Here is an 18,016-nt window from a genome sequence, read left to right on the forward strand (position 1 = left end):
GTTAAAATCAATGTAGTTAAATATACTTTGGTCAAAACTAAATTATTCCAGCAAAGTTATAAATACCCTAATCAAGGCTAAGATGAAATTATTCCAGCAAAGCCAAGTTGAAGATGTGATCACGGTGGAGTTAAAAATATTTGGATGGGTTGGCCAGTCTTAAGCCCTAACCCAACCTTTGCTATAAGTTGGGCATGACTATTGTATTCTTATAATTGCATTTTGGAAATTTAAATTTATATTTCAGAATGAACTTTTCACAATGAAAAGGGCAAAATGATAACCAAAGTGCAATTGATGATGGAGGATAAGGCCTGACAATGAGTATCTGCACCCTCATCCACCGCTCCAAAACCCTCACTCAGCTCCTCCAACTTCACGCCCTCTTCCTCAAAACCTCCCTCGACCACCACCCTTTCTTCATCTCCCAGTTCCTCTTACAATCCTCCACCATCTCCCTCCCTTTCGCCGCCTCCTTCTTCCACTCCCTCCCCACCCTCCCACCCCTCTTCGCCTGGAACACCCTCATCAGAGCCTTCGCCGCCACCCCAACACCCTTCCACTCCCTCACCCTCTTCCGCCTCCTCCAAACCTCTCCCCTCAACCCCGACAACTTCACCTACCCTTTCGTCCTCAAGGCCTGCGCTCGCTCTTCCTCCCTCCCCCTCGGTGGGACCCTCCATTCTCTCACCCTCAAGACCGGTTTCCGTTCCCACCGCCATGTGGGTAATGCCCTTTTGAACATGTATGCGGAATGCTACGCTGTTATGTCCGCGCGCATGGTGTTCGATGAAATGACTGATAGAGATGTTGTCTCCTGGAGCTCCTTGATTGCTGCCTACGTCGCTAGCAACTCCCCCTTGGATGCTTTTTACGTCTTTCGTGAAATGGGGATGGAGAATGAACAGCCGAACTCAGTCACGTTGGTGAGCTTGCTATCTGCTTGTACTAAAACGCTCAATCTCAGGGTCGGCGAGTCCATTCATTCGTACGTTACAAGCAATGGCATAGAAATGGATGTTGCGTTGGGAACAGCCTTGTTTGAGATGTATGCTAAATGTGGGGAGATTGATAAGGCTCTTTTGGTTTTCAATTCAATGGGTGACAAGAATTTGCAGTCGTGCACTATCATGATCTCGGCTCTCGCGGATCACGGGCGAGAAAAGGATGTTATCTCTTTGTTTACCCAGATGGAGGACGGTGGATTGCGGCTGGATAGTTTGTCTTTTGCCGTGATTCTCTCGGCCTGCAGCCACATGGGACTTGTTGATGAAGGCAAAATGTATTTTGATCGGATGGTGAGAGTGTATGGCATAAAACCGAGTGTTGAGCATTATGGATGCATGGTTGACTTGCTAGGAAGAGCTGGCTTCATTCAAGAAGCTTATGATATCATCAAGGGCATGCCCATGGAGCCCAATGATGTTATATTGAGGAGTTTTCTTGGGGCTTGCAGAAATCACGGGTGGGTTCCTAGTTTGGATGATGATTTTCTGTCTGAACTGGAGTCTGAGTTGGGGGCCAACTATGTGCTCACTGCTAATGTTTTTTCCACCTGTGCTTCATGGAAGGATGCCAATGACTTGAGGGTAGCCATGAAACTGAAAGGGTTGAAGAAAGTTCCTGGTTGTAGTTGGGTGGAGGTGCAAAATTGATATTTAATATACCTTTGAGAAGAAGATCCGCTATAAGTTTGGTACAGAGAAAATGTGGCTTTTAGAGCCCTTTATGTGCATTCTTCCTGTATTCATTGACTTGTTGATTGCAAATAGAATAGATAGATGCATTAAGATGCTCTGACTGTTAGATGTTAGGAGTTAGGACTGACCTGGAATTGTAAATATAGATGAGTTTAACTCAGGTTTCAACTCTTTTTTTAGGTAGTTCTTAACCTTCCAACTTTCCAAGTTGTGTTCATGTTTTAAGCTACAAATTTTGCATGAATGACATATGCAGTAAACATTAGGAAGCACCACTTCTGTGATTTTGGTTGCCAAAAGCATGCAAAGCCACCGACAATAATGGTGGCTCTATACTTTAGTAATGACTATTGACTATTCAGAGTAAAGAAGTTTGGCAGAGTTCTAGATCATTCTGGATGTAAGAAAACCTGGTATTCAAAGCATCTAGGTTTCTGCAAATCCCAATTTTGATGAATTTAATATATGATATTTAATTTGCTGGGCCACAACATTTCACGTTTCATGATAGTCAAGCCAAAATTTGAAATGATTTTTAAAATTGTCACTGGAGTAAAATGATGGTACACGTATTCCATGTGTGGTTAGTCTCAATGAATGAGCAAGGTTCATTTTTTTAAGGGATAAAATGCTGAATATTATTGATGCAACCAACTAGCAGAAATTACATCGTTTGAGATTATCTGATCCACTTGGTAAGGACCTCCTCAATCCAACATCAATCAAAATAGGTCAAAGATAGTGAAACTAAACAATGTACTGTCTGGTTCCCCTGTCTTTTGGTAAAAACAAGGATTGGAATTTGAATTGGGCAAAAGCTTCCTACACATCTACAATGCCATGCAACAAAGACTGGCCCTGGTCTTCTCTCTTTTTCCATTGTTGGACCAGCTGAAGGCAGTCCGAGCAAGGTTCATTAGAAGAAAGAGTGATTTTGACTTGAGTTCTATTTTAAAAGTGAAAACATTATTATTATGCATATATTTTATTTTTAATTTAATTGCTAACATGAAGTGAAAAAATTTATTACAAAACTATTTTAATTTGTTAATGTATATCTAAATAGCTAATAGAAAAAGAAGTTTAGATAAAGAATTATATATGGACATTAAAATTTATATTGGTAATTAAATATTTAAAATTAATTTTAATTAAGAATATTCAAACAATATTCTCTCTGCAAAAAATATTTTTTTGATTTACTTTGTCTGAAAGAAAACACATTGATTGAAACTTTTGCAATGGGTTCTTTGGTTTGGTAGTTTAGTTATTTAGCATTGTCAGCATCAGTAACCAACAAAGAAAAACCAAGTGGTCCTCTACTCTGTTAGTACGTGCTGCAGAAACAGGGGCAGGAAAATATTATTTTTCTGATACATTATTTATAAACGTTCACCCAAATTCACACCAACCAATAAATCTTGTCACTGTATGTTTGTTTGCACATTATCATGATTTTTCAAGTTTAACCAGAGGGCCTATTAGTTGGTTATAAATTTCACGTTTTTGTGCTACATTAACGTCTTTCTTTGCTTTCTAATTAATCAGTATTTAAACATGCACAAAATCAGGATGAGTTAAAATCAAATATATCCAGAGATATCCTAACACGTTAAACAACACTGCAATCAGCATTTCTTACTTGTCACTTCTACCAATGATGAAAACTACGTGAGGTTATTCACAGCAATGTCTCCTCCCTACTTTTATTCTAGACCAGTAATCTTTAATTTCTTGATTAAGCATTATTGCTATTCCAGAACAAAAAGCAAATCGCAAGCTTGACGTTCTCGTATTTTATTTATATACTCAGTGTAGTGTTGTGCATATTGTCAACAGCTGAGACAATTTCCATTTTTACCATACGTTACTGTTTGGCCAGTGCGTGTAATACAATTAATTGTGATATAAATTATTTTTAATTAAAATTTGAATTAATAATGATACAAATTATTATTTTTAATTGTAATTAAATTAATTATGATACAAATTAATATTATTATAATTAATTTGATTATTATTAATAAAGGAAATTTATATAATAATTAATTTGATTACTTTTTATAAATGGTAAATTCTATCATAATTAATTCAATTTTAATTAAAAAAATAATTTATATGATAAAAAAGTTATCCTTTTTAAAATTGAAATTAAATTAATTAAGATACAGTTTATCCTTTTTTAATGGTATTCAGTATCATTAATTTGATTGGTTTAAAAAGGATTACTTATCACCATTAATTTGATTGGTTTAAAAAGATAAGCCATATCTACAATTAATTACAAATTCTTTCTGTAAAAATTTAACCCATTTTCTTTGTGTAAGAGTAAGTAAAAAAAATACACAACAAAAATATACATTTCCATGATATATTTTAACACAACAAAAAAATCATATTATGTATTAGATTAATGGAAACATGTTTTTGTTATGTAAAAGGAAAGGGGAAAAAATAACAAATGAAACATGATTCTATTGAAAAAATATATAATTGAATTATATTTTCATTATATATTTTATAAATAGAATCGCGTTTATGTGCAAAGATATTTTTAGAAAATGAAATTTAAAGCACACTTTGGATGTCAATAAAAAATTTAGAAGTAAGAATAGCAATTCCCTAAGATGCTTGAACATTTGTGGACAATACATGTTTGATACAAATCTGGCTGGGAATTCTTTTAACGTAACTATATTACAAAAAATGTTTTCTTTCTTGATTAGTTTATAAGATAAAAAATACTAACTAATGAAAAACAAAAAAATAAAGGCAACATTTTGATTTTTTATCAAACTTATCCAAAAGCTCCTTAATCATGGCTAAGCAGCAAGTCCAAATTATTTTAGACCATCTCAAACAATGACTGGTAAATGCTCCACATTGACCAGAGTATTATTATTCATAATCACATGCTCTCACATGTCCTCACCACAAAGGCTTGGAGATTTTCCTATTATATATTTAGCCTTCTAGTTCTAGTAATAATTTCTCACCTAATTAATTACATAACATTTCTTTTCAGACCCACAAAAAAAAAGGGAAAAAGAAAGAAACCCATGATTTTTTCCATTGAAAATAAATACAAACAGACAGCTGTCCTTGTACACCCCTCCACACAACACAAGAACATTAACAACAACACACTAAGTACTCTCTCACTAGTCACTACTTTACAGCACACTCTTGACTCTTAACTCTCCCTCCCAGTTTCATGGCTTCTTCAGGGACAAGAGCAGCCTCAGGCTTCAGCTTCTCAGAGATCTGGCTCTTGATAGTAGCCACAGCACTCATCTGTGGCTTTCTCGGGTACATAGTTTATGATGCAATCATGGCCACTGCTTCTGAGTTGCTGCAACGTTTGCTGGTAATTTCTCCACTGTTCTTGATCATCATTGTTCACTGGCTCTCCACTGCAACCCAAATAAGCTTCCCCATGCCAGGATCTGAGCCTAGTGCCATCCACAGAGCTGGTGGTTCCCCTTGGGGTGTTGCCTTTGTTCTTCTTCTGCTTTTCCTTCTCATTTCTTACCAACCTTCCCTGCATGACCTTATTTCTTAGCTAGCATGCACTCAAGGTTTTAAATACGGTCGCGGTCATATTCGTTGATATCGGATAAATGCGACCGATGTGGTTCCAATTTCGATTGTGTTACAGTCACGGAGACCTTTTTTAAAACCTTGCATGTACTATATAGTTTAGTGCATGTCACTTTTGTGTAGGGGTGTGGTGCTTCTTATTTTAGAGTTGATATGGGTACATTTGGTTGCTGTACTGTAGCTCATAATGGACCTGTTAATTTCTATGTGAATTTGGGTGTAAAAACTTGCAATGTCTCTCTCTCTAAAAGGGCCTTTTGCCCTATAGCAAAATTTTGTGGCTGCTTAAAGTGTCAAGTTTCGATCTTTGCTGGCCTATGGCGGGTGTTTGTCCTTTGTTACTGAGAAAATTGAAATGTCATGGTGTGTCAAACATCAAAATTACTAAGGAATTGGACTATTAGAGAAACTATGTATCTTTTCTTTTAGACTTCATCTGTTGGTGTTCATAGCTAAATATAAAATTTAAATAAATAGCGTATTGCTTGGTGGTAATTTTTCTGTCTTGGTAGAAAGAGTTTAATTCTCATGATTTACACTTACAAAAGGACAGATTCTTTTTCCGCTAGTCTCATCTGAATTTGATCTTTCCCCCGCTTTGTATTGTTTTTTTTTTTTTTTCATTCAACCAAAAGTCTCACGTTACATAGAAGATCAAAGTAGAACATTTTTCACGAAATTAAGGATTTAACTTCTTTTCTAAGTTAAATGATGAATACACTAAAAATAAAAATATATTTTCTGAATTAAAACACCTTATTTTATTTTTTACCCATTTAACATCTTGCTATTTTTAAAGAGTCGGACTTTTAGTACTAGTATATAAGGATATTTGCTCCCTCAATTGACTAATTCCCATTTTTCAAGGACTATTATATAAGGATAAAAATATATGATGTGGTTTGTTGGAATTTATATTTGACTCGCGTTAGACCAAAATCAAATTATATCTATTTATTTAGATTGTGCTTGGTTATAGTTTGTTAAAAATTTATGCCTATTTAAATACTACTTTATTACAAATAGATTTTTAAGTAAGTTATGGTGAAGATTATTTTTTTTCTCTCACACAGTTTAGTGGCCGTACAAACTCGAGAAAATTTCGCACATATGATGGGAATTAAATACATACAAATTATACAAATTATCCTGTTAAAATAAATTATTCTTTCACTTATGAAAACACATTAAAATCTTATACTATTGTGTCAATTTTTTTGAATTGTTAAGATTATATTAGTTTATATTACTCAATGCTTATATGTAATAGTGTAGGTTTTAATTTTCATATATTATAGTTTGTTCTGCATAAGTTTTTTTTCGTTGATTATTCATCAATTGACATGTTTAGGTTAGGTTTTTTTATAGAAAATTTAGGATTAGTTATACCTATATAAGAACTTTAATATGAAATAAGATTTTAAGTAGACTAAAAGGTTACAAGTTTGTCTTTCAAAATTATCAAGCAAAGTTTAGACCTTGAATTTTTTAAAATCGGCCAAGACTATTCAAATAAAATTATGTTTAACCTAACTTATTCTTACTTATAATTTCTTATCTTTCTGAAATTAAATTAATCTCTAATATCACGTAATTGTCACGTCACACATGCTGTCAGGTTTAAAAACAACTTATAAAGTGAAAATGAGAGATTAATTTTTATGGATGAACGATCAATTTATAGTTACTTCTAACTCATCAACAAGCATTCGAAGTACTTTTCTTACACCAGCCTTGCCATCAGCAGCCAATGAAAACATCACAGGTCTACCAATCTGAAATTTGAGATGAAAGACAAAGGTATAAATAGCTGGAATGTGGGGTCTGCCTCTAATGTAACATTAGTAAAACAATGAAATAGAAATTCATATTCCATAAGTTTCATTGGCATTTGTGACAAATCCATATTCTGAGGAAATTTCTAAGTCAGGATCATATGCACTGTGGAACTTAGGAACTGCACCTCTATGATGAATATATGCTTCAGTGAGGCAAGAAAGCTTACATATACTGTAGTTAAGCATTCGACAGTTTAATTTGCTATGATTATGTGATCAAAATTTCATGTACTTAGGAATACACCAGCTGCTCCAAGAGTGCTTTAAAAACATCTGTCCCTCGGCGAATTCCACCATCCAGAAAAACTGGAATTCTTCCTTGTGCAGCTTTAACAACCCATTCAACTCAAGCAATCGATATTTCCATTATGTTGAATGTATAGAAATTTGAAAGATTACATTATTCAATAGGACCCAAAAATTTAAAAGAAAACGAAAATGCAACCATTACTAGTAAGGAAGCGGTTAATAATTTATTTATTTATTTGCAATGATTCAAATATAACAGCTTTGAAGTTTTAATGCATAATCAACTAAAATCACGCAAAGAATGGGCAAAAGTTTAGTTCCACTACCAAGAATGATAGCACTAGAAGTGGTTCATTTCTATTCCAATTAATTAAAACATTCCAGAAATGATTAGGATCTAGTACCTCTTCCAAAGCCATAATAGTAGCAGGGACATAGTCAAGTTGCCGAGCTCCTTGATTGGAAACAATGATCCCAGCAGCTCCAGCTTGTATGGCTATCCTTGCTACATTATTAGCATAGTATATGGAATTGGCTTCATGATTGAGAAAACAATCCTAATAAAGATAAAATGGACAGGGAAGCAACAGAGTGTATCTATTTGATAGGTTTACTATCTTCAACAGTAAGTACACCCTTTAATAAAATTGGCAATGAAGTTATTGTAAGGAGCCATTTGATATCCTGAAGCAAGATTACCATAGTATTACTTCCACATTCAGTGCCACAGATTAGAAAATTGTATGTGTGAAATATCTATATCACCTTCCAGTTGAGTGACCGATCAAATAGTACAGCAACATAAGTGGTAACAACAGAGTCACAAGTCTGGAATGTAATCCCAAACAGAAAATAACAACAGTAACAACAATAAAGTGACCAATAATGGAAAAAACCAACCTAATTTCAAAATTTCATGCCAATAATGGAATATAGCAATGTAATCACAAACCTTGTCCAGCTTTCCAAGATCCAATCTTTCAAAATTCTTAAATACCATGTTTGGCGGCAATGTAAATCTGAAAAATACCCCATGAAGCATGCCAGTAGTATATATATCTTAAAGTAGAAAAGTTATTAATTCAATCGTGATGAACCATGTAAAGTTATGTGGAAAGGCTGTTCCGGTTGAAATTTCCAAATGGTTGCCAACCTGTTTTTGATGTCAGCCTCCCTACGACCAAGAACTGGACTGTCCACAGTAAGGGCAATTGCCTGGAAACCTGCTCTTTCAGCTCTTCTCACAAGCTGAGCAACCACATTTTTGTCTTTCAACACCTGAGAGAAGAAAAAAAACACAGTAACATATTAGGTATTAAACTGAAGATTGTTGACAGTTTTGATAAGGGGAGATATTCATATTAGTGCTTGCATAACTGAAGCAAGAAGAATAATAATTTGATATTAAGAGGAAGTGTGGAAGGAAAAGAAATGGTGTGTGAAAGTAACATCTTTTCTGGGAAAAATCGCTGGAAATAAAATTCAAATAATACATTTCCCTGTGGCAATTTGCAGGAATCAAGCCATTATTTGCGAAACTCATGAAAACATTGGTAAAGACCAAAAAATCTGATGGCATACCTTCAGGGTGAGCCATCTTTTAAATGGCTGTTGGAGCAATCATGATAGGCATTGATATTTTCAAATCCAATACAGTTGTAGTCAAATCTATCTTGCTTACATCAACAAGAATACGTGGCTGGAACCTGTTTGAAGTAAACCAAATAGATGTTGTGAGATTAGAATATAAAACCACCAAACTATCATTATTTCGCGAATTTTATAACCCAATTTTTTTTTCCACGCATTTTACAATCATATTTTTTAATTTTCACGCATTTTACTGATCCATTCAATGTGAAACGAAGTACTGAGGTGTACCTAAAACCGACATCATTTTGTCACCAATTTTTTCAAAAGGACATTGTTTTGATACCAACATAATGGTAAAATGCACAGAACAAAAGCTTGGATGGTAAAATGAACAAAAAAATTAAAAGCATGATAGTAAAGTGCGCGAAAGAAACTTAGGTGGTAATTTTCACAAAACCATTGAGTGGTAAAATGTGCAATTAAGTCAATTAATTAAAAGAAGCATGAGTGCAATGTCATTACAGAGGGACATCCTTATGTGTGCCAGTAATCCAAGGAAAGGTGATTGGTGAACTTAGAGATTTTGAATGCATCAAGAGAAGGTTTCTAGGGGACCAGAACAGATAAATGGGGCCCTAGTTCCTAAGAAAAGTATATTACAGAATCCTTGAGAATGCATTTCGATTTTCTTTCAAAGTCCACTGATCCTCTGCCCCTGATGCATAATAGTCATAAACCATCTTTGGCAATTTTTCCTTTGCAATTGCCTCATACTCTGTAACATTAGTTATCATCTCCGTCTTCATAAGATTTACTTACAATGTCCGCAGGATCTGCTGAAATTGAGTTTGGAGCATAGTGTGATTAAATAACATGAAATTATATCAAATGCATTCCAATGCAAAGATGCTATGCAATATCAATAAATGCAAGCATGAATATATCTGAAGTTCACTGATTCATTTTAGAACTCTATAAAACATGCTGGTTAGAATCCCGTCAAAACACAATCTTGAATCAATTAGTATGATAAAATATGTTACACACACTAAGTTGAAAGAGAAAACATTTGACTTGGGCTGCCGAGGTGAGGAATACGATGATGCTATAAAGAAACCAGAAAAAGTGTCGAGAAAAGTGAAAGAGTCACAAGGCATATCAATGAGCGAAAGGAACACAAAAGGGAAATAATAAAGAAATTGGGTAGTGACAAAATGATGAGTATACTTGTTTTTATTTAAAGAGGTGGCTTAAGTCAACTACAACGAAACTCTACGTGGGAATTTGATCCCTACAAAATCATAGGAGGCTCCTCTCTGCCATGGCAATTCAAGAGCAGTCAATATAGCACCGAGTTCTGCCATCGAAACAGTGCAAGCCCCCAGATTTTTAAAGAAACCTTTTGCATCTTTGGAAACCCCTCTAGACGCTGCACTAATATCGGCAAAAGTAAAAGAAAGGGGATAATTTTATTTTTTTTTAATTTAGCATTTGAGGATAAATTTCAAATTAAGCATAAGTCACAACGGATGATCAGTTAAACATATAAATTAATAAAGTCATAATATTTTTTTATAATTTTAATTTATTTTTTTAATCAAGACTTTAGAGTCATAAGAATTTTTTTTATGACTCTAAAGTCATAAAGCATAATCTTTCTTTTGTTCTAGGACTTTAAGTAGTACAATACAAATCCTTTTTGTGTATATTTTTTTAAAAAAAAATTGTAAATAAATTTTTAATTTAATTATTTAATAAATGAATGTATTTTTAATTTTTAAATTTTATTTAATATTTTTTTATATGATTTTATTTAATGTTTTTTTTATTTTTAGTATATTATTTTATTTAATATATTTTCTATATTTAATATCTTCTATTTTTGTTTTAATTTAATTTTAATTAAAATATGATTTCATGTACGCATGACTCACTTACATGTCACATTTAATACTACGTGACATCACAAGTAACTGATCAACATGTTGATTAATAGTCACATCAATAATTAATATGAATTCCTCTTAATACTAAAGACCTCTACAAAACTTTTTAAATATTAAGGACTCATCAAAACCAAAATTTATTAGGGACCAAATATAAAATTTGAGTATATAGCAAGGATAAAAACATATTTAAACAAAAAATAAATTGATAATTCATGAAAGTGATTTCCTGTTTTATACTAAGTTGCTTGGAAATGTTTCATTTTCAAGAAAATGTTCTTGTATTCACGGGGGAGACTTCTAACACACATCACAGAAAAGAGAACTATGGAAAGAAGAAATGAGGAAAAAATGAAGCAACCTCCTCGACACTGGAAGTAGCAGTTGAGGATAGTGTCTGTGACAAAAATTATGAAAACTAATCTACTGGAAAGTAATTAAGTACAACAAATGCATGCAGTTCAGTAGGCATACAGTCAAATAAATAATAAAACTACAAGGAAACGAATATAACTTTTGTCTGGAAATAAAACCAAAGTGCATGACAAATATGGTAAAAGTTAAACCATGATTGTGCCAGCTGCTGATGCTGCTCTAGCAGTATCTAATTCTCCTGCACAAAAGTTGCATAATTTGTTTTAATTCAGAAGTTTTTCTATGTTGTTGTTATAGCAAGAAATAAACTTCAATTAAAAAAATATTAAGAATCAGGTATTAATGCATTAACATTATGATTAACACAGACCAATGAATCTGGTCACATACCTTCAGGGTGAGCCATCTTTTGCTTGGCTGTTGGAGCAATCATGATAGGCATTGATATTTTGAAGCCCAATACAGTTGTAGTCAAGTCTATCTTGCTTAAATCAACAAGAATACGCAGCCGGAACCTGTTTGAAGTAAACCAAATGGATATTGAGAAAAGGGCTTCGGAATAACAAAGTTGAAAATTGATTAAAGGAAGCATAAGTTGCAATCTCATAACACAGGGAAATCCTAATGTGTCCTTAGTAATCAAAGGAAAGGTAAACTTAGATTTTGAATGAAAAGTTTCTAGGGGACCAGAAAAGATAAATAAATGGAGGTCCTGGTTCCTGAGAAATGTAAATTACAGAATCCTTGAGAATGCATTTCGGTTCTCTTTCAAAGTCCACTGATCCTCTGCCCCTGATGCATAGAAGTCATAAACCATCTTTGGCAAATTTTCCTTTGCAACTGCCTCATACTCGGTAACATTAGTTATCATATCCATCTTCATAAGATTTTCTTATGACGTCCGCAGGATCTGCTGAAAGTGAGTTTCAAGTATAGTTATTAAGTAACATGAAATCATATCAAATGCTTTCCAATGCAAAGATGCTATGCAATGCCAATAAGTGCAAGTATGGATATTTCTGAAGTTCACTGACTCATTTCAGAACACTATAAAACATGCTGGTTAGAATCCTTTCAAAACACAATCTTGGTCAACGTGACAACTAAAAGCTGAAAAACAAGTCTTTTTGTGTCCCTCAATGGTATTTCAATTAACAACAATAGAAGAGTTGTCTTTTTTGAAAAAGAGTTATCATTCCATGTCAAATGAAAGATTCATCAGTCCCCACCTATTGAAATCAGGATCTTCTTAAATTTTCACATCAAAGCTCCACTTTCATGATTTCTTATGTATGTACACATAATTAGCATGTTTGGTTTCATGATTCGGATGTGATTTTTCAAAACTATAGTTATAGCTTCTACATCTGAAATGTGATTCCTCTATTCTCAACTTGTTTCCAAACATGCTACATCTCTACCAGTGATATTTTCATCATGTAAAATTACTTACTTTATCCTATAAAGAAAGTATTCACTTTAGAGGAAACAGATCCCAACTTATGGATCATTTTACTTTGTGACATTGATGAGCAATTCCTCTAATAGGATCAGTTCAATTTACCCTTTCAAATTAAGTGAGCTAGGATCAGATTCAGAAGAAACCCGTGATGGGAAACAATCCAGCAGATTGAAAATCCAAACTGTGTAAACTTCAAACAGTGCCCAAAACGGTCAATTGCAATCATTAAGTACCAAAATGAAAGGAACCGTAAATTAAGACTGCAAATCAAAGTTAATCATGTTCATAATCAACTAGTAGCAATAAAAATTTATGATCAAATACTTCAAGTAACATGGAATTAAAATCAGGTACTAAGTTGAAAGGGAGAACCTTTGGCTTGGACTACCAAGCAGCCAAGGTAAGGAATACGATAAAGCTCAGAAGGAACAGGAAAAAGTGTAGAGAAAAGTTAAAGAGTCACAAGGCATGTAACACAGTAACAGAGCCAAAGAAACATGTGCAAGAGGAAATGATAAAGAAATTGCATAGGGACAAAATGATGAGTATACTTTTTTTAAGCTTAATTGCGTTTTTTACCCCCAACAAAAAAAGAACGAGATTAAAACTGAGGTTGTGTTCCTTTGTGCATGAGGTGTATTCGAAATTCTGATTGCTCCATTTGTTTTAGTTATAATTTTACTCCCTTCTTTGTCTCACCTTTTCCTTGGTCAGAAGGGTTTATAATGTAATAAAAAACAAAAACAGAAACGAATTTTTAACTCCTTGATCTGCAATCTGCATAACTTCATTAGGTTGAAAACTTACGTCCATTAGATTTAGATCAACCATCCAATGTATCGTATTAAAGTCTGAAACTAGAGTGCAATGATCATCATCTCATGGGCAAAGTGCTACAGTTTATATCACTTGATGTTCAGCATTCTTTACAGTAACTACAATGGTGCAACTACCATGTTAATTGTTGTTTAAGTTAATTTTTATAGATTGATCAATATCACGGTTCTCAAAGAAGGATTACACGTGGAAGATCCCGTGAACACACCTGCTTTTTTTCATATCTTTGGCTTTGTATGTCCGTGTTGTTTTCTGTTGCATGCGTCAAAGGTTATAAGATGGCAGAGTGAAGCTAATATATATAGATTATGTGTATTTTGTTAGTTCTTACGTTTTTTTTTTTTATCTTAATACATTACAAGACATAGTACCAAACACAATATGTTGTGGGTATTTTCTTTTGATGGAGGTCTATGGTTTAGTTTCACCATGGATTTTGTTCGTGGTTGGCTCCTAGCATTGTAAAGTCTCCTCACTCCTGGTTTGCATTTACAAGGGTTTAGAGTAATGAAAGTGAAAAAGAGTTGAAAAGAGTGAAATTAAGATGAAAGAGGAGAAAAGTTTTTTAAAAAAACAGTGAGACTCACAAGATGACTTTCATTGCTCAAATGAGATAAAAAAAAAAAGAGAGGTGAAATGACATATTCACTCCCATGGTTATGTCTCCCTCTTTTTTTTTTATCCAAACCTCTCTCCCTTTAATAATAATAATAAATTAAATGATCTCAAAAAATTAATTTTCATTCTATTTCTCTAAAACCAAACAACCCTTATTTCCATCCTATTTTTGGCCTACTTTTCTTCTTTTTTTTCTTTTCTTTGCTTACATATTCACTCCCACTCCCTCTCCTTCCTCAAAAAAGATAGAGTGGGGTACCAAACATTTAAGGTCACCCTACAGTATAGGATGAACTTGGCCCCAAGTGTCATGCGGTCCTAAGCATCCTTTGATTCAAATGTGATGTGTTTTGTTCTCTATTCCATGATAACCATCACATCAAATGAGATGGTCTTAGGAGCATTTTCCATCCAAAGACATATCAAGCAACTTATCAAATCGAATTTGTGTACCTAAATGGGAGATAGATGACCATAAAACTTAATCTTTTGCTAAGAAAAAAAGTACATTTTATTGGCAATCATGTTTCTAGAGTTTACCAAATCCCAGCACCAAATGCAACAAAATGAAATAGCAATTACTAACGGATGACTAATGCTTGACTCACTGTAACAACAAAGTTTTCCACAGAAGCATGAAATAAGAACAAAGGTTATTCTAAAATTTCTATTTTAGAATATAGAAGAACAAGGTGGAGTCCTGCCATCTTATAACTTGGGAGAAAATCTTGGGTGATCCCACTCTGTGATAACATGGTCACGAGTTATCTCCTTGAGCGAACGGCAACCACTTAGTGCCATTGTTAGTTCAAATTCATCACGAAGCATTTGAAGTACTTTTCTCACACCAGTCTCACCATCAGCAGCCAATGAGAACACCACAGGTCTACCAATCTGAAATTTGAGATGAAAGGCAAAGATATAAATAGTAGGAATATGGGACTAGCTAGATTATAATAGATCATCTGCCTACAATGAAAAACTAGTAAACCAATGAAATAGAACATTTTGCCTTGCCATATTCCATAAGGCAAACAAACACACATATACTGAAGTTAAGCATTCAATAGTTTAATTTGCTATGATGGTGATCAAACTTTCATGTACTTACAAATACACCAGCTGCTCCAAGAGCTAGTGCTTTAAAAACATCTGTCCCTCGGCGAATTCCACCATCCAGAAAAACTGGAATTTTTCCTTGTGCAGCTTTAACTACCTATTCAAGTCAGGCAACCATTATTTCCAATATGTTTCATGAATTGAAAGAGGACACTATTCAATAGGACCCAAAAAATTAAAAAGAAGATGAAAATGCAATGATTATGAGTAAGGAAGCAGGCAATGAAAAAGAATTTTGCAATGATTCAAATATAGCAGCTTTAAAGTTTTAATGCATTAAGCATTATGAAATAAAATCAAATAAAGAATGAGCAAGAATTTAGTTCCACTAGCAAGAATGATAGCAAGTGGTTCATTTCTATTTCAATTAATATAAAATTTCCAGAAATGGTTAGGATCTAGTACCTCTTCCAAGGCCATAATAGTTGCAGGGACATAGTCAAGTTGACGAGCTCCGTGATTGGAAACAATGATTCCAGCAGCTCCAGCTTGTATGGCTATCCTAGCTACATTATTAGATATGGGATAAGATTAAAGATTGAGAAAACAATTCTGAATAGATAAATGGACAGGGAAGAAACAAAGTGCAGCTGTTTGATAGGCTTACTATCTTCAGCAGTAAGTACACCCTTAACTACAATTGGCAATGAAGTGATTGATTGAAGCCATTTGATATCCTGAAACAAGATTTTCCATATTATTACTTCCACATTCAGTGTCACAGATTAGGAAATTGTATGTGTGAAAGATCTATATCACCTTCCAGTTGAGTGACTGATCAATTTGTTCAGCAACATATGAGGCAAGACTGGAGTCACTAGTCTGCAATGTAATCCCACACAGCAAATAGTAACAGTAACAACAATAATATGACCAATAATGAAAAAACCCAGTTATTTCAAAATTTCAAACCAAATAATGTAAAATAGCAATGTAATCACACACCTTGTCCAGCTTTCCAAGATCCAATCCTTCCAAATTCTTCAAAACCAGGTTTGGTGGCAATGTAAATCTGTAAAATACCCCGTCAAACTAGCCACTAGTAAATATCTTAAAGTAGGAGATTTATCAATTCAACCATGATGAACCATGTAATGCTTCGTGGAAAGGCTGTTCCAATTGAAATTTCCAAATGGTTGCCAACCTGTTTTTGATGTCAGCCTCCCTACGACCAAGAATTGGAGAGTCGACAGTAAGGGCAATTGCCTTGAAACCAGCTCTTTCAGCTCTTCTCACAAGCTGAGCAACCACATTTCTGTCTTTAAACACCTGAGAGAAGAAGATAACAGTAACATATTAGGTATTAAGACAAGATTGTTGAGGATTTTAGATAATACGAGGTATTAATATTAGCGCTTGCATAACTGAGGAAAAAATACCCACATAAAGTTGAAAAAAACGAATGTCAGGACCTGTTGAAGCAACCTCCTCAACACTGGAAGTAGCCCATGAGGATAGTGTCTGTGATAAAAAAATTATAAAATTTAATCTGCTGGAAAGTGAATAAGTACAACAAATGCATGTAGTTCAGTAGGCATATAAAATTTCATATTGCAGTCAAATAAATAATAAAACTACAAGGAAAGAAATATAGTTTTCAGCTTGAAATAAAACCAAAGTGCATGACAAATATAGTGAAAGCCAAACCATGATTGTGCCAGCTGCTGATGCTGCTCTAGCAGTAGCTAATTCTCCTGCATAATTTGTTTTAATTCAGAAGCTTCTCTCAATTGTTGTTGCAGTAAGAAATAAACTACTATTAAAAATATATTAGGAATCAGGGACTTATGCATTAACAAAATCAGCAGAGTTTATGTTTAATTCAGATTAATTTTATACTTTGTAGTTATACAAAAAATAACCACCACAATAGTTGAATGATGTCAAGGTTGGAGCATTCAGCAATATTCTGCTGTATAAAACATACTCATTGCAATTTGCAAACATTTTGCAAAACAATTTAGACAATCTTAACATGCTGGAGTTTATGTTTAATTCAGATTAATTTTATACTTTGTAGTTATACAAAAAATAACCACCACAATAGTTGAATGATGTCAAGGTTGGAGCATTCAGCAATATTCTGCTGTATAAAACATACTCATTGCAATTTGCAAAAACTATTTAGACAATCTTAACATGCTGGAATTTTCTCCCCAAAATGGTTAGATGAAATTGACTGAGATTTTTAAGATAAATATATTTGCTTCATATGGGATTGTAATCTTATTTAAGAAAGGTTAATAGCAGCTTTTGTTTAGAAGGGAATGTTCTGTTGTAATTTAGCAAACCTCGTTTAAATCTCATTTCATGTTCTTGTGCTTATAGCACACTAAAGTATGCAAAACCTATACTTCCGTAAGCTTTCTTTCAAAGAGCCACAAGATACCTTCTCATTCAATTAAATGCTAAGAAGCTACATTTTATGGCATTCTATACCTCATCCTATAATCATTCCACCTCAAAGTATGGAAATGGTTAACTCAGTGCTTTTTGGCTTTTGCCATATGAGAGTGAAGTAGTTATACTTGTATATAACAAAAAGAACAACAACAAGAAAAGACGGAAGTTATGTTTAGTTATCGGTTGTGAGGCATTAAAAGTCCGCTCAGAAAGTAAAACAGAAAAACTTTGTTTGATTTTCAGTTGATTCGATTGCAACTGAACCTCAGTTTGAAA

General features: G+C 33.8%; 5 protein-coding genes across 5 annotated transcripts in view; 2 read left to right on the forward strand and 3 right to left on the reverse strand.

The window, feature by feature from the left end:
* The first annotated feature begins 320 nt into the window (after positions 1 to 320).
* On the forward strand, positions 321 to 1,655 carry LOC100798950 (pentatricopeptide repeat-containing protein At4g21065). The gene has a single exon (XM_003532649.3). The coding sequence runs from the start codon at positions 321 to 323 to the stop codon at positions 1,653 to 1,655; it is 1,335 nt and encodes a 444-aa protein (XP_003532697.1).
* Positions 1,656 to 4,816: 3,161 nt separating this feature from the next.
* On the forward strand, positions 4,817 to 5,728 carry LOC100799991 (uncharacterized). Its single transcript, XM_003531110.5, has one exon. It carries the CDS (start codon positions 4,915 to 4,917, stop codon positions 5,260 to 5,262), a length of 348 nt encoding a protein of 115 aa, XP_003531158.1. The 5' UTR covers positions 4,817 to 4,914; the 3' UTR covers positions 5,263 to 5,728.
* A 1,245-nt stretch (positions 5,729 to 6,973) lies between these two features.
* On the reverse strand, positions 6,974 to 9,774 carry LOC102670034 ((S)-2-hydroxy-acid oxidase GLO1). Its single transcript, XM_041018430.1, has 7 exons — positions 9,641 to 9,774; positions 9,042 to 9,093; positions 8,541 to 8,665; positions 8,340 to 8,406; positions 8,153 to 8,215; positions 7,792 to 7,944; positions 6,974 to 7,075 (listed from the first exon to the last, which is right to left on the reverse strand). The coding sequence occupies exons 1-7, from the start codon at positions 9,772 to 9,774 to the stop codon at positions 6,974 to 6,976; spliced, it is 696 nt and encodes a 231-aa protein (XP_040874364.1).
* Positions 9,775 to 11,251: 1,477 nt separating this feature from the next.
* Positions 11,252 to 14,348, reverse strand: LOC121172669 ((S)-2-hydroxy-acid oxidase GLO1). The gene is made up of 5 exons (XM_041018431.1): positions 13,136 to 14,348; positions 12,039 to 12,214; positions 11,692 to 11,816; positions 11,493 to 11,539; positions 11,252 to 11,323 (listed from the first exon to the last, which is right to left on the reverse strand). The coding sequence occupies exons 2-5, from the start codon at positions 12,182 to 12,184 to the stop codon at positions 11,252 to 11,254; spliced, it is 390 nt and encodes a 129-aa protein (XP_040874365.1). The 5' UTR covers positions 12,185 to 12,214; positions 13,136 to 14,348.
* A 342-nt stretch (positions 14,349 to 14,690) lies between these two features.
* Positions 14,691 to 18,016, reverse strand: part of LOC100800520 (peroxisomal (S)-2-hydroxy-acid oxidase GLO1-like) — a 4,515-nt gene continuing 1,189 nt past the window's right edge. The window contains exons 3-11 of the mRNA NM_001254986.2: positions 16,985 to 17,031; positions 16,721 to 16,798; positions 16,482 to 16,606; positions 16,283 to 16,349; positions 16,097 to 16,159; positions 15,945 to 16,014; positions 15,743 to 15,843; positions 15,330 to 15,434; positions 14,691 to 15,112 (exon numbers count right to left, since the gene is read on the reverse strand). Coding sequence (NP_001241915.2) covers positions 14,927 to 15,112; positions 15,330 to 15,434; positions 15,743 to 15,843; positions 15,945 to 16,014; positions 16,097 to 16,159; positions 16,283 to 16,349; positions 16,482 to 16,606; positions 16,721 to 16,798; positions 16,985 to 17,031 — 842 coding nt within the window. The 3' untranslated portion in view covers positions 14,691 to 14,926. The remainder of the gene's footprint in view (positions 15,113 to 15,329; positions 15,435 to 15,742; positions 15,844 to 15,944; positions 16,015 to 16,096; positions 16,160 to 16,282; positions 16,350 to 16,481; positions 16,607 to 16,720; positions 16,799 to 16,984; positions 17,032 to 18,016) is intronic.

The sequence above is a fragment of the Glycine max genome, chromosome 8 (genome assembly GCF_000004515.6).
Source record: "Glycine max cultivar Williams 82 chromosome 8, Glycine_max_v4.0, whole genome shotgun sequence".
NCBI classification, from domain to species: domain Eukaryota; kingdom Viridiplantae; phylum Streptophyta; class Magnoliopsida; order Fabales; family Fabaceae; genus Glycine; species Glycine max.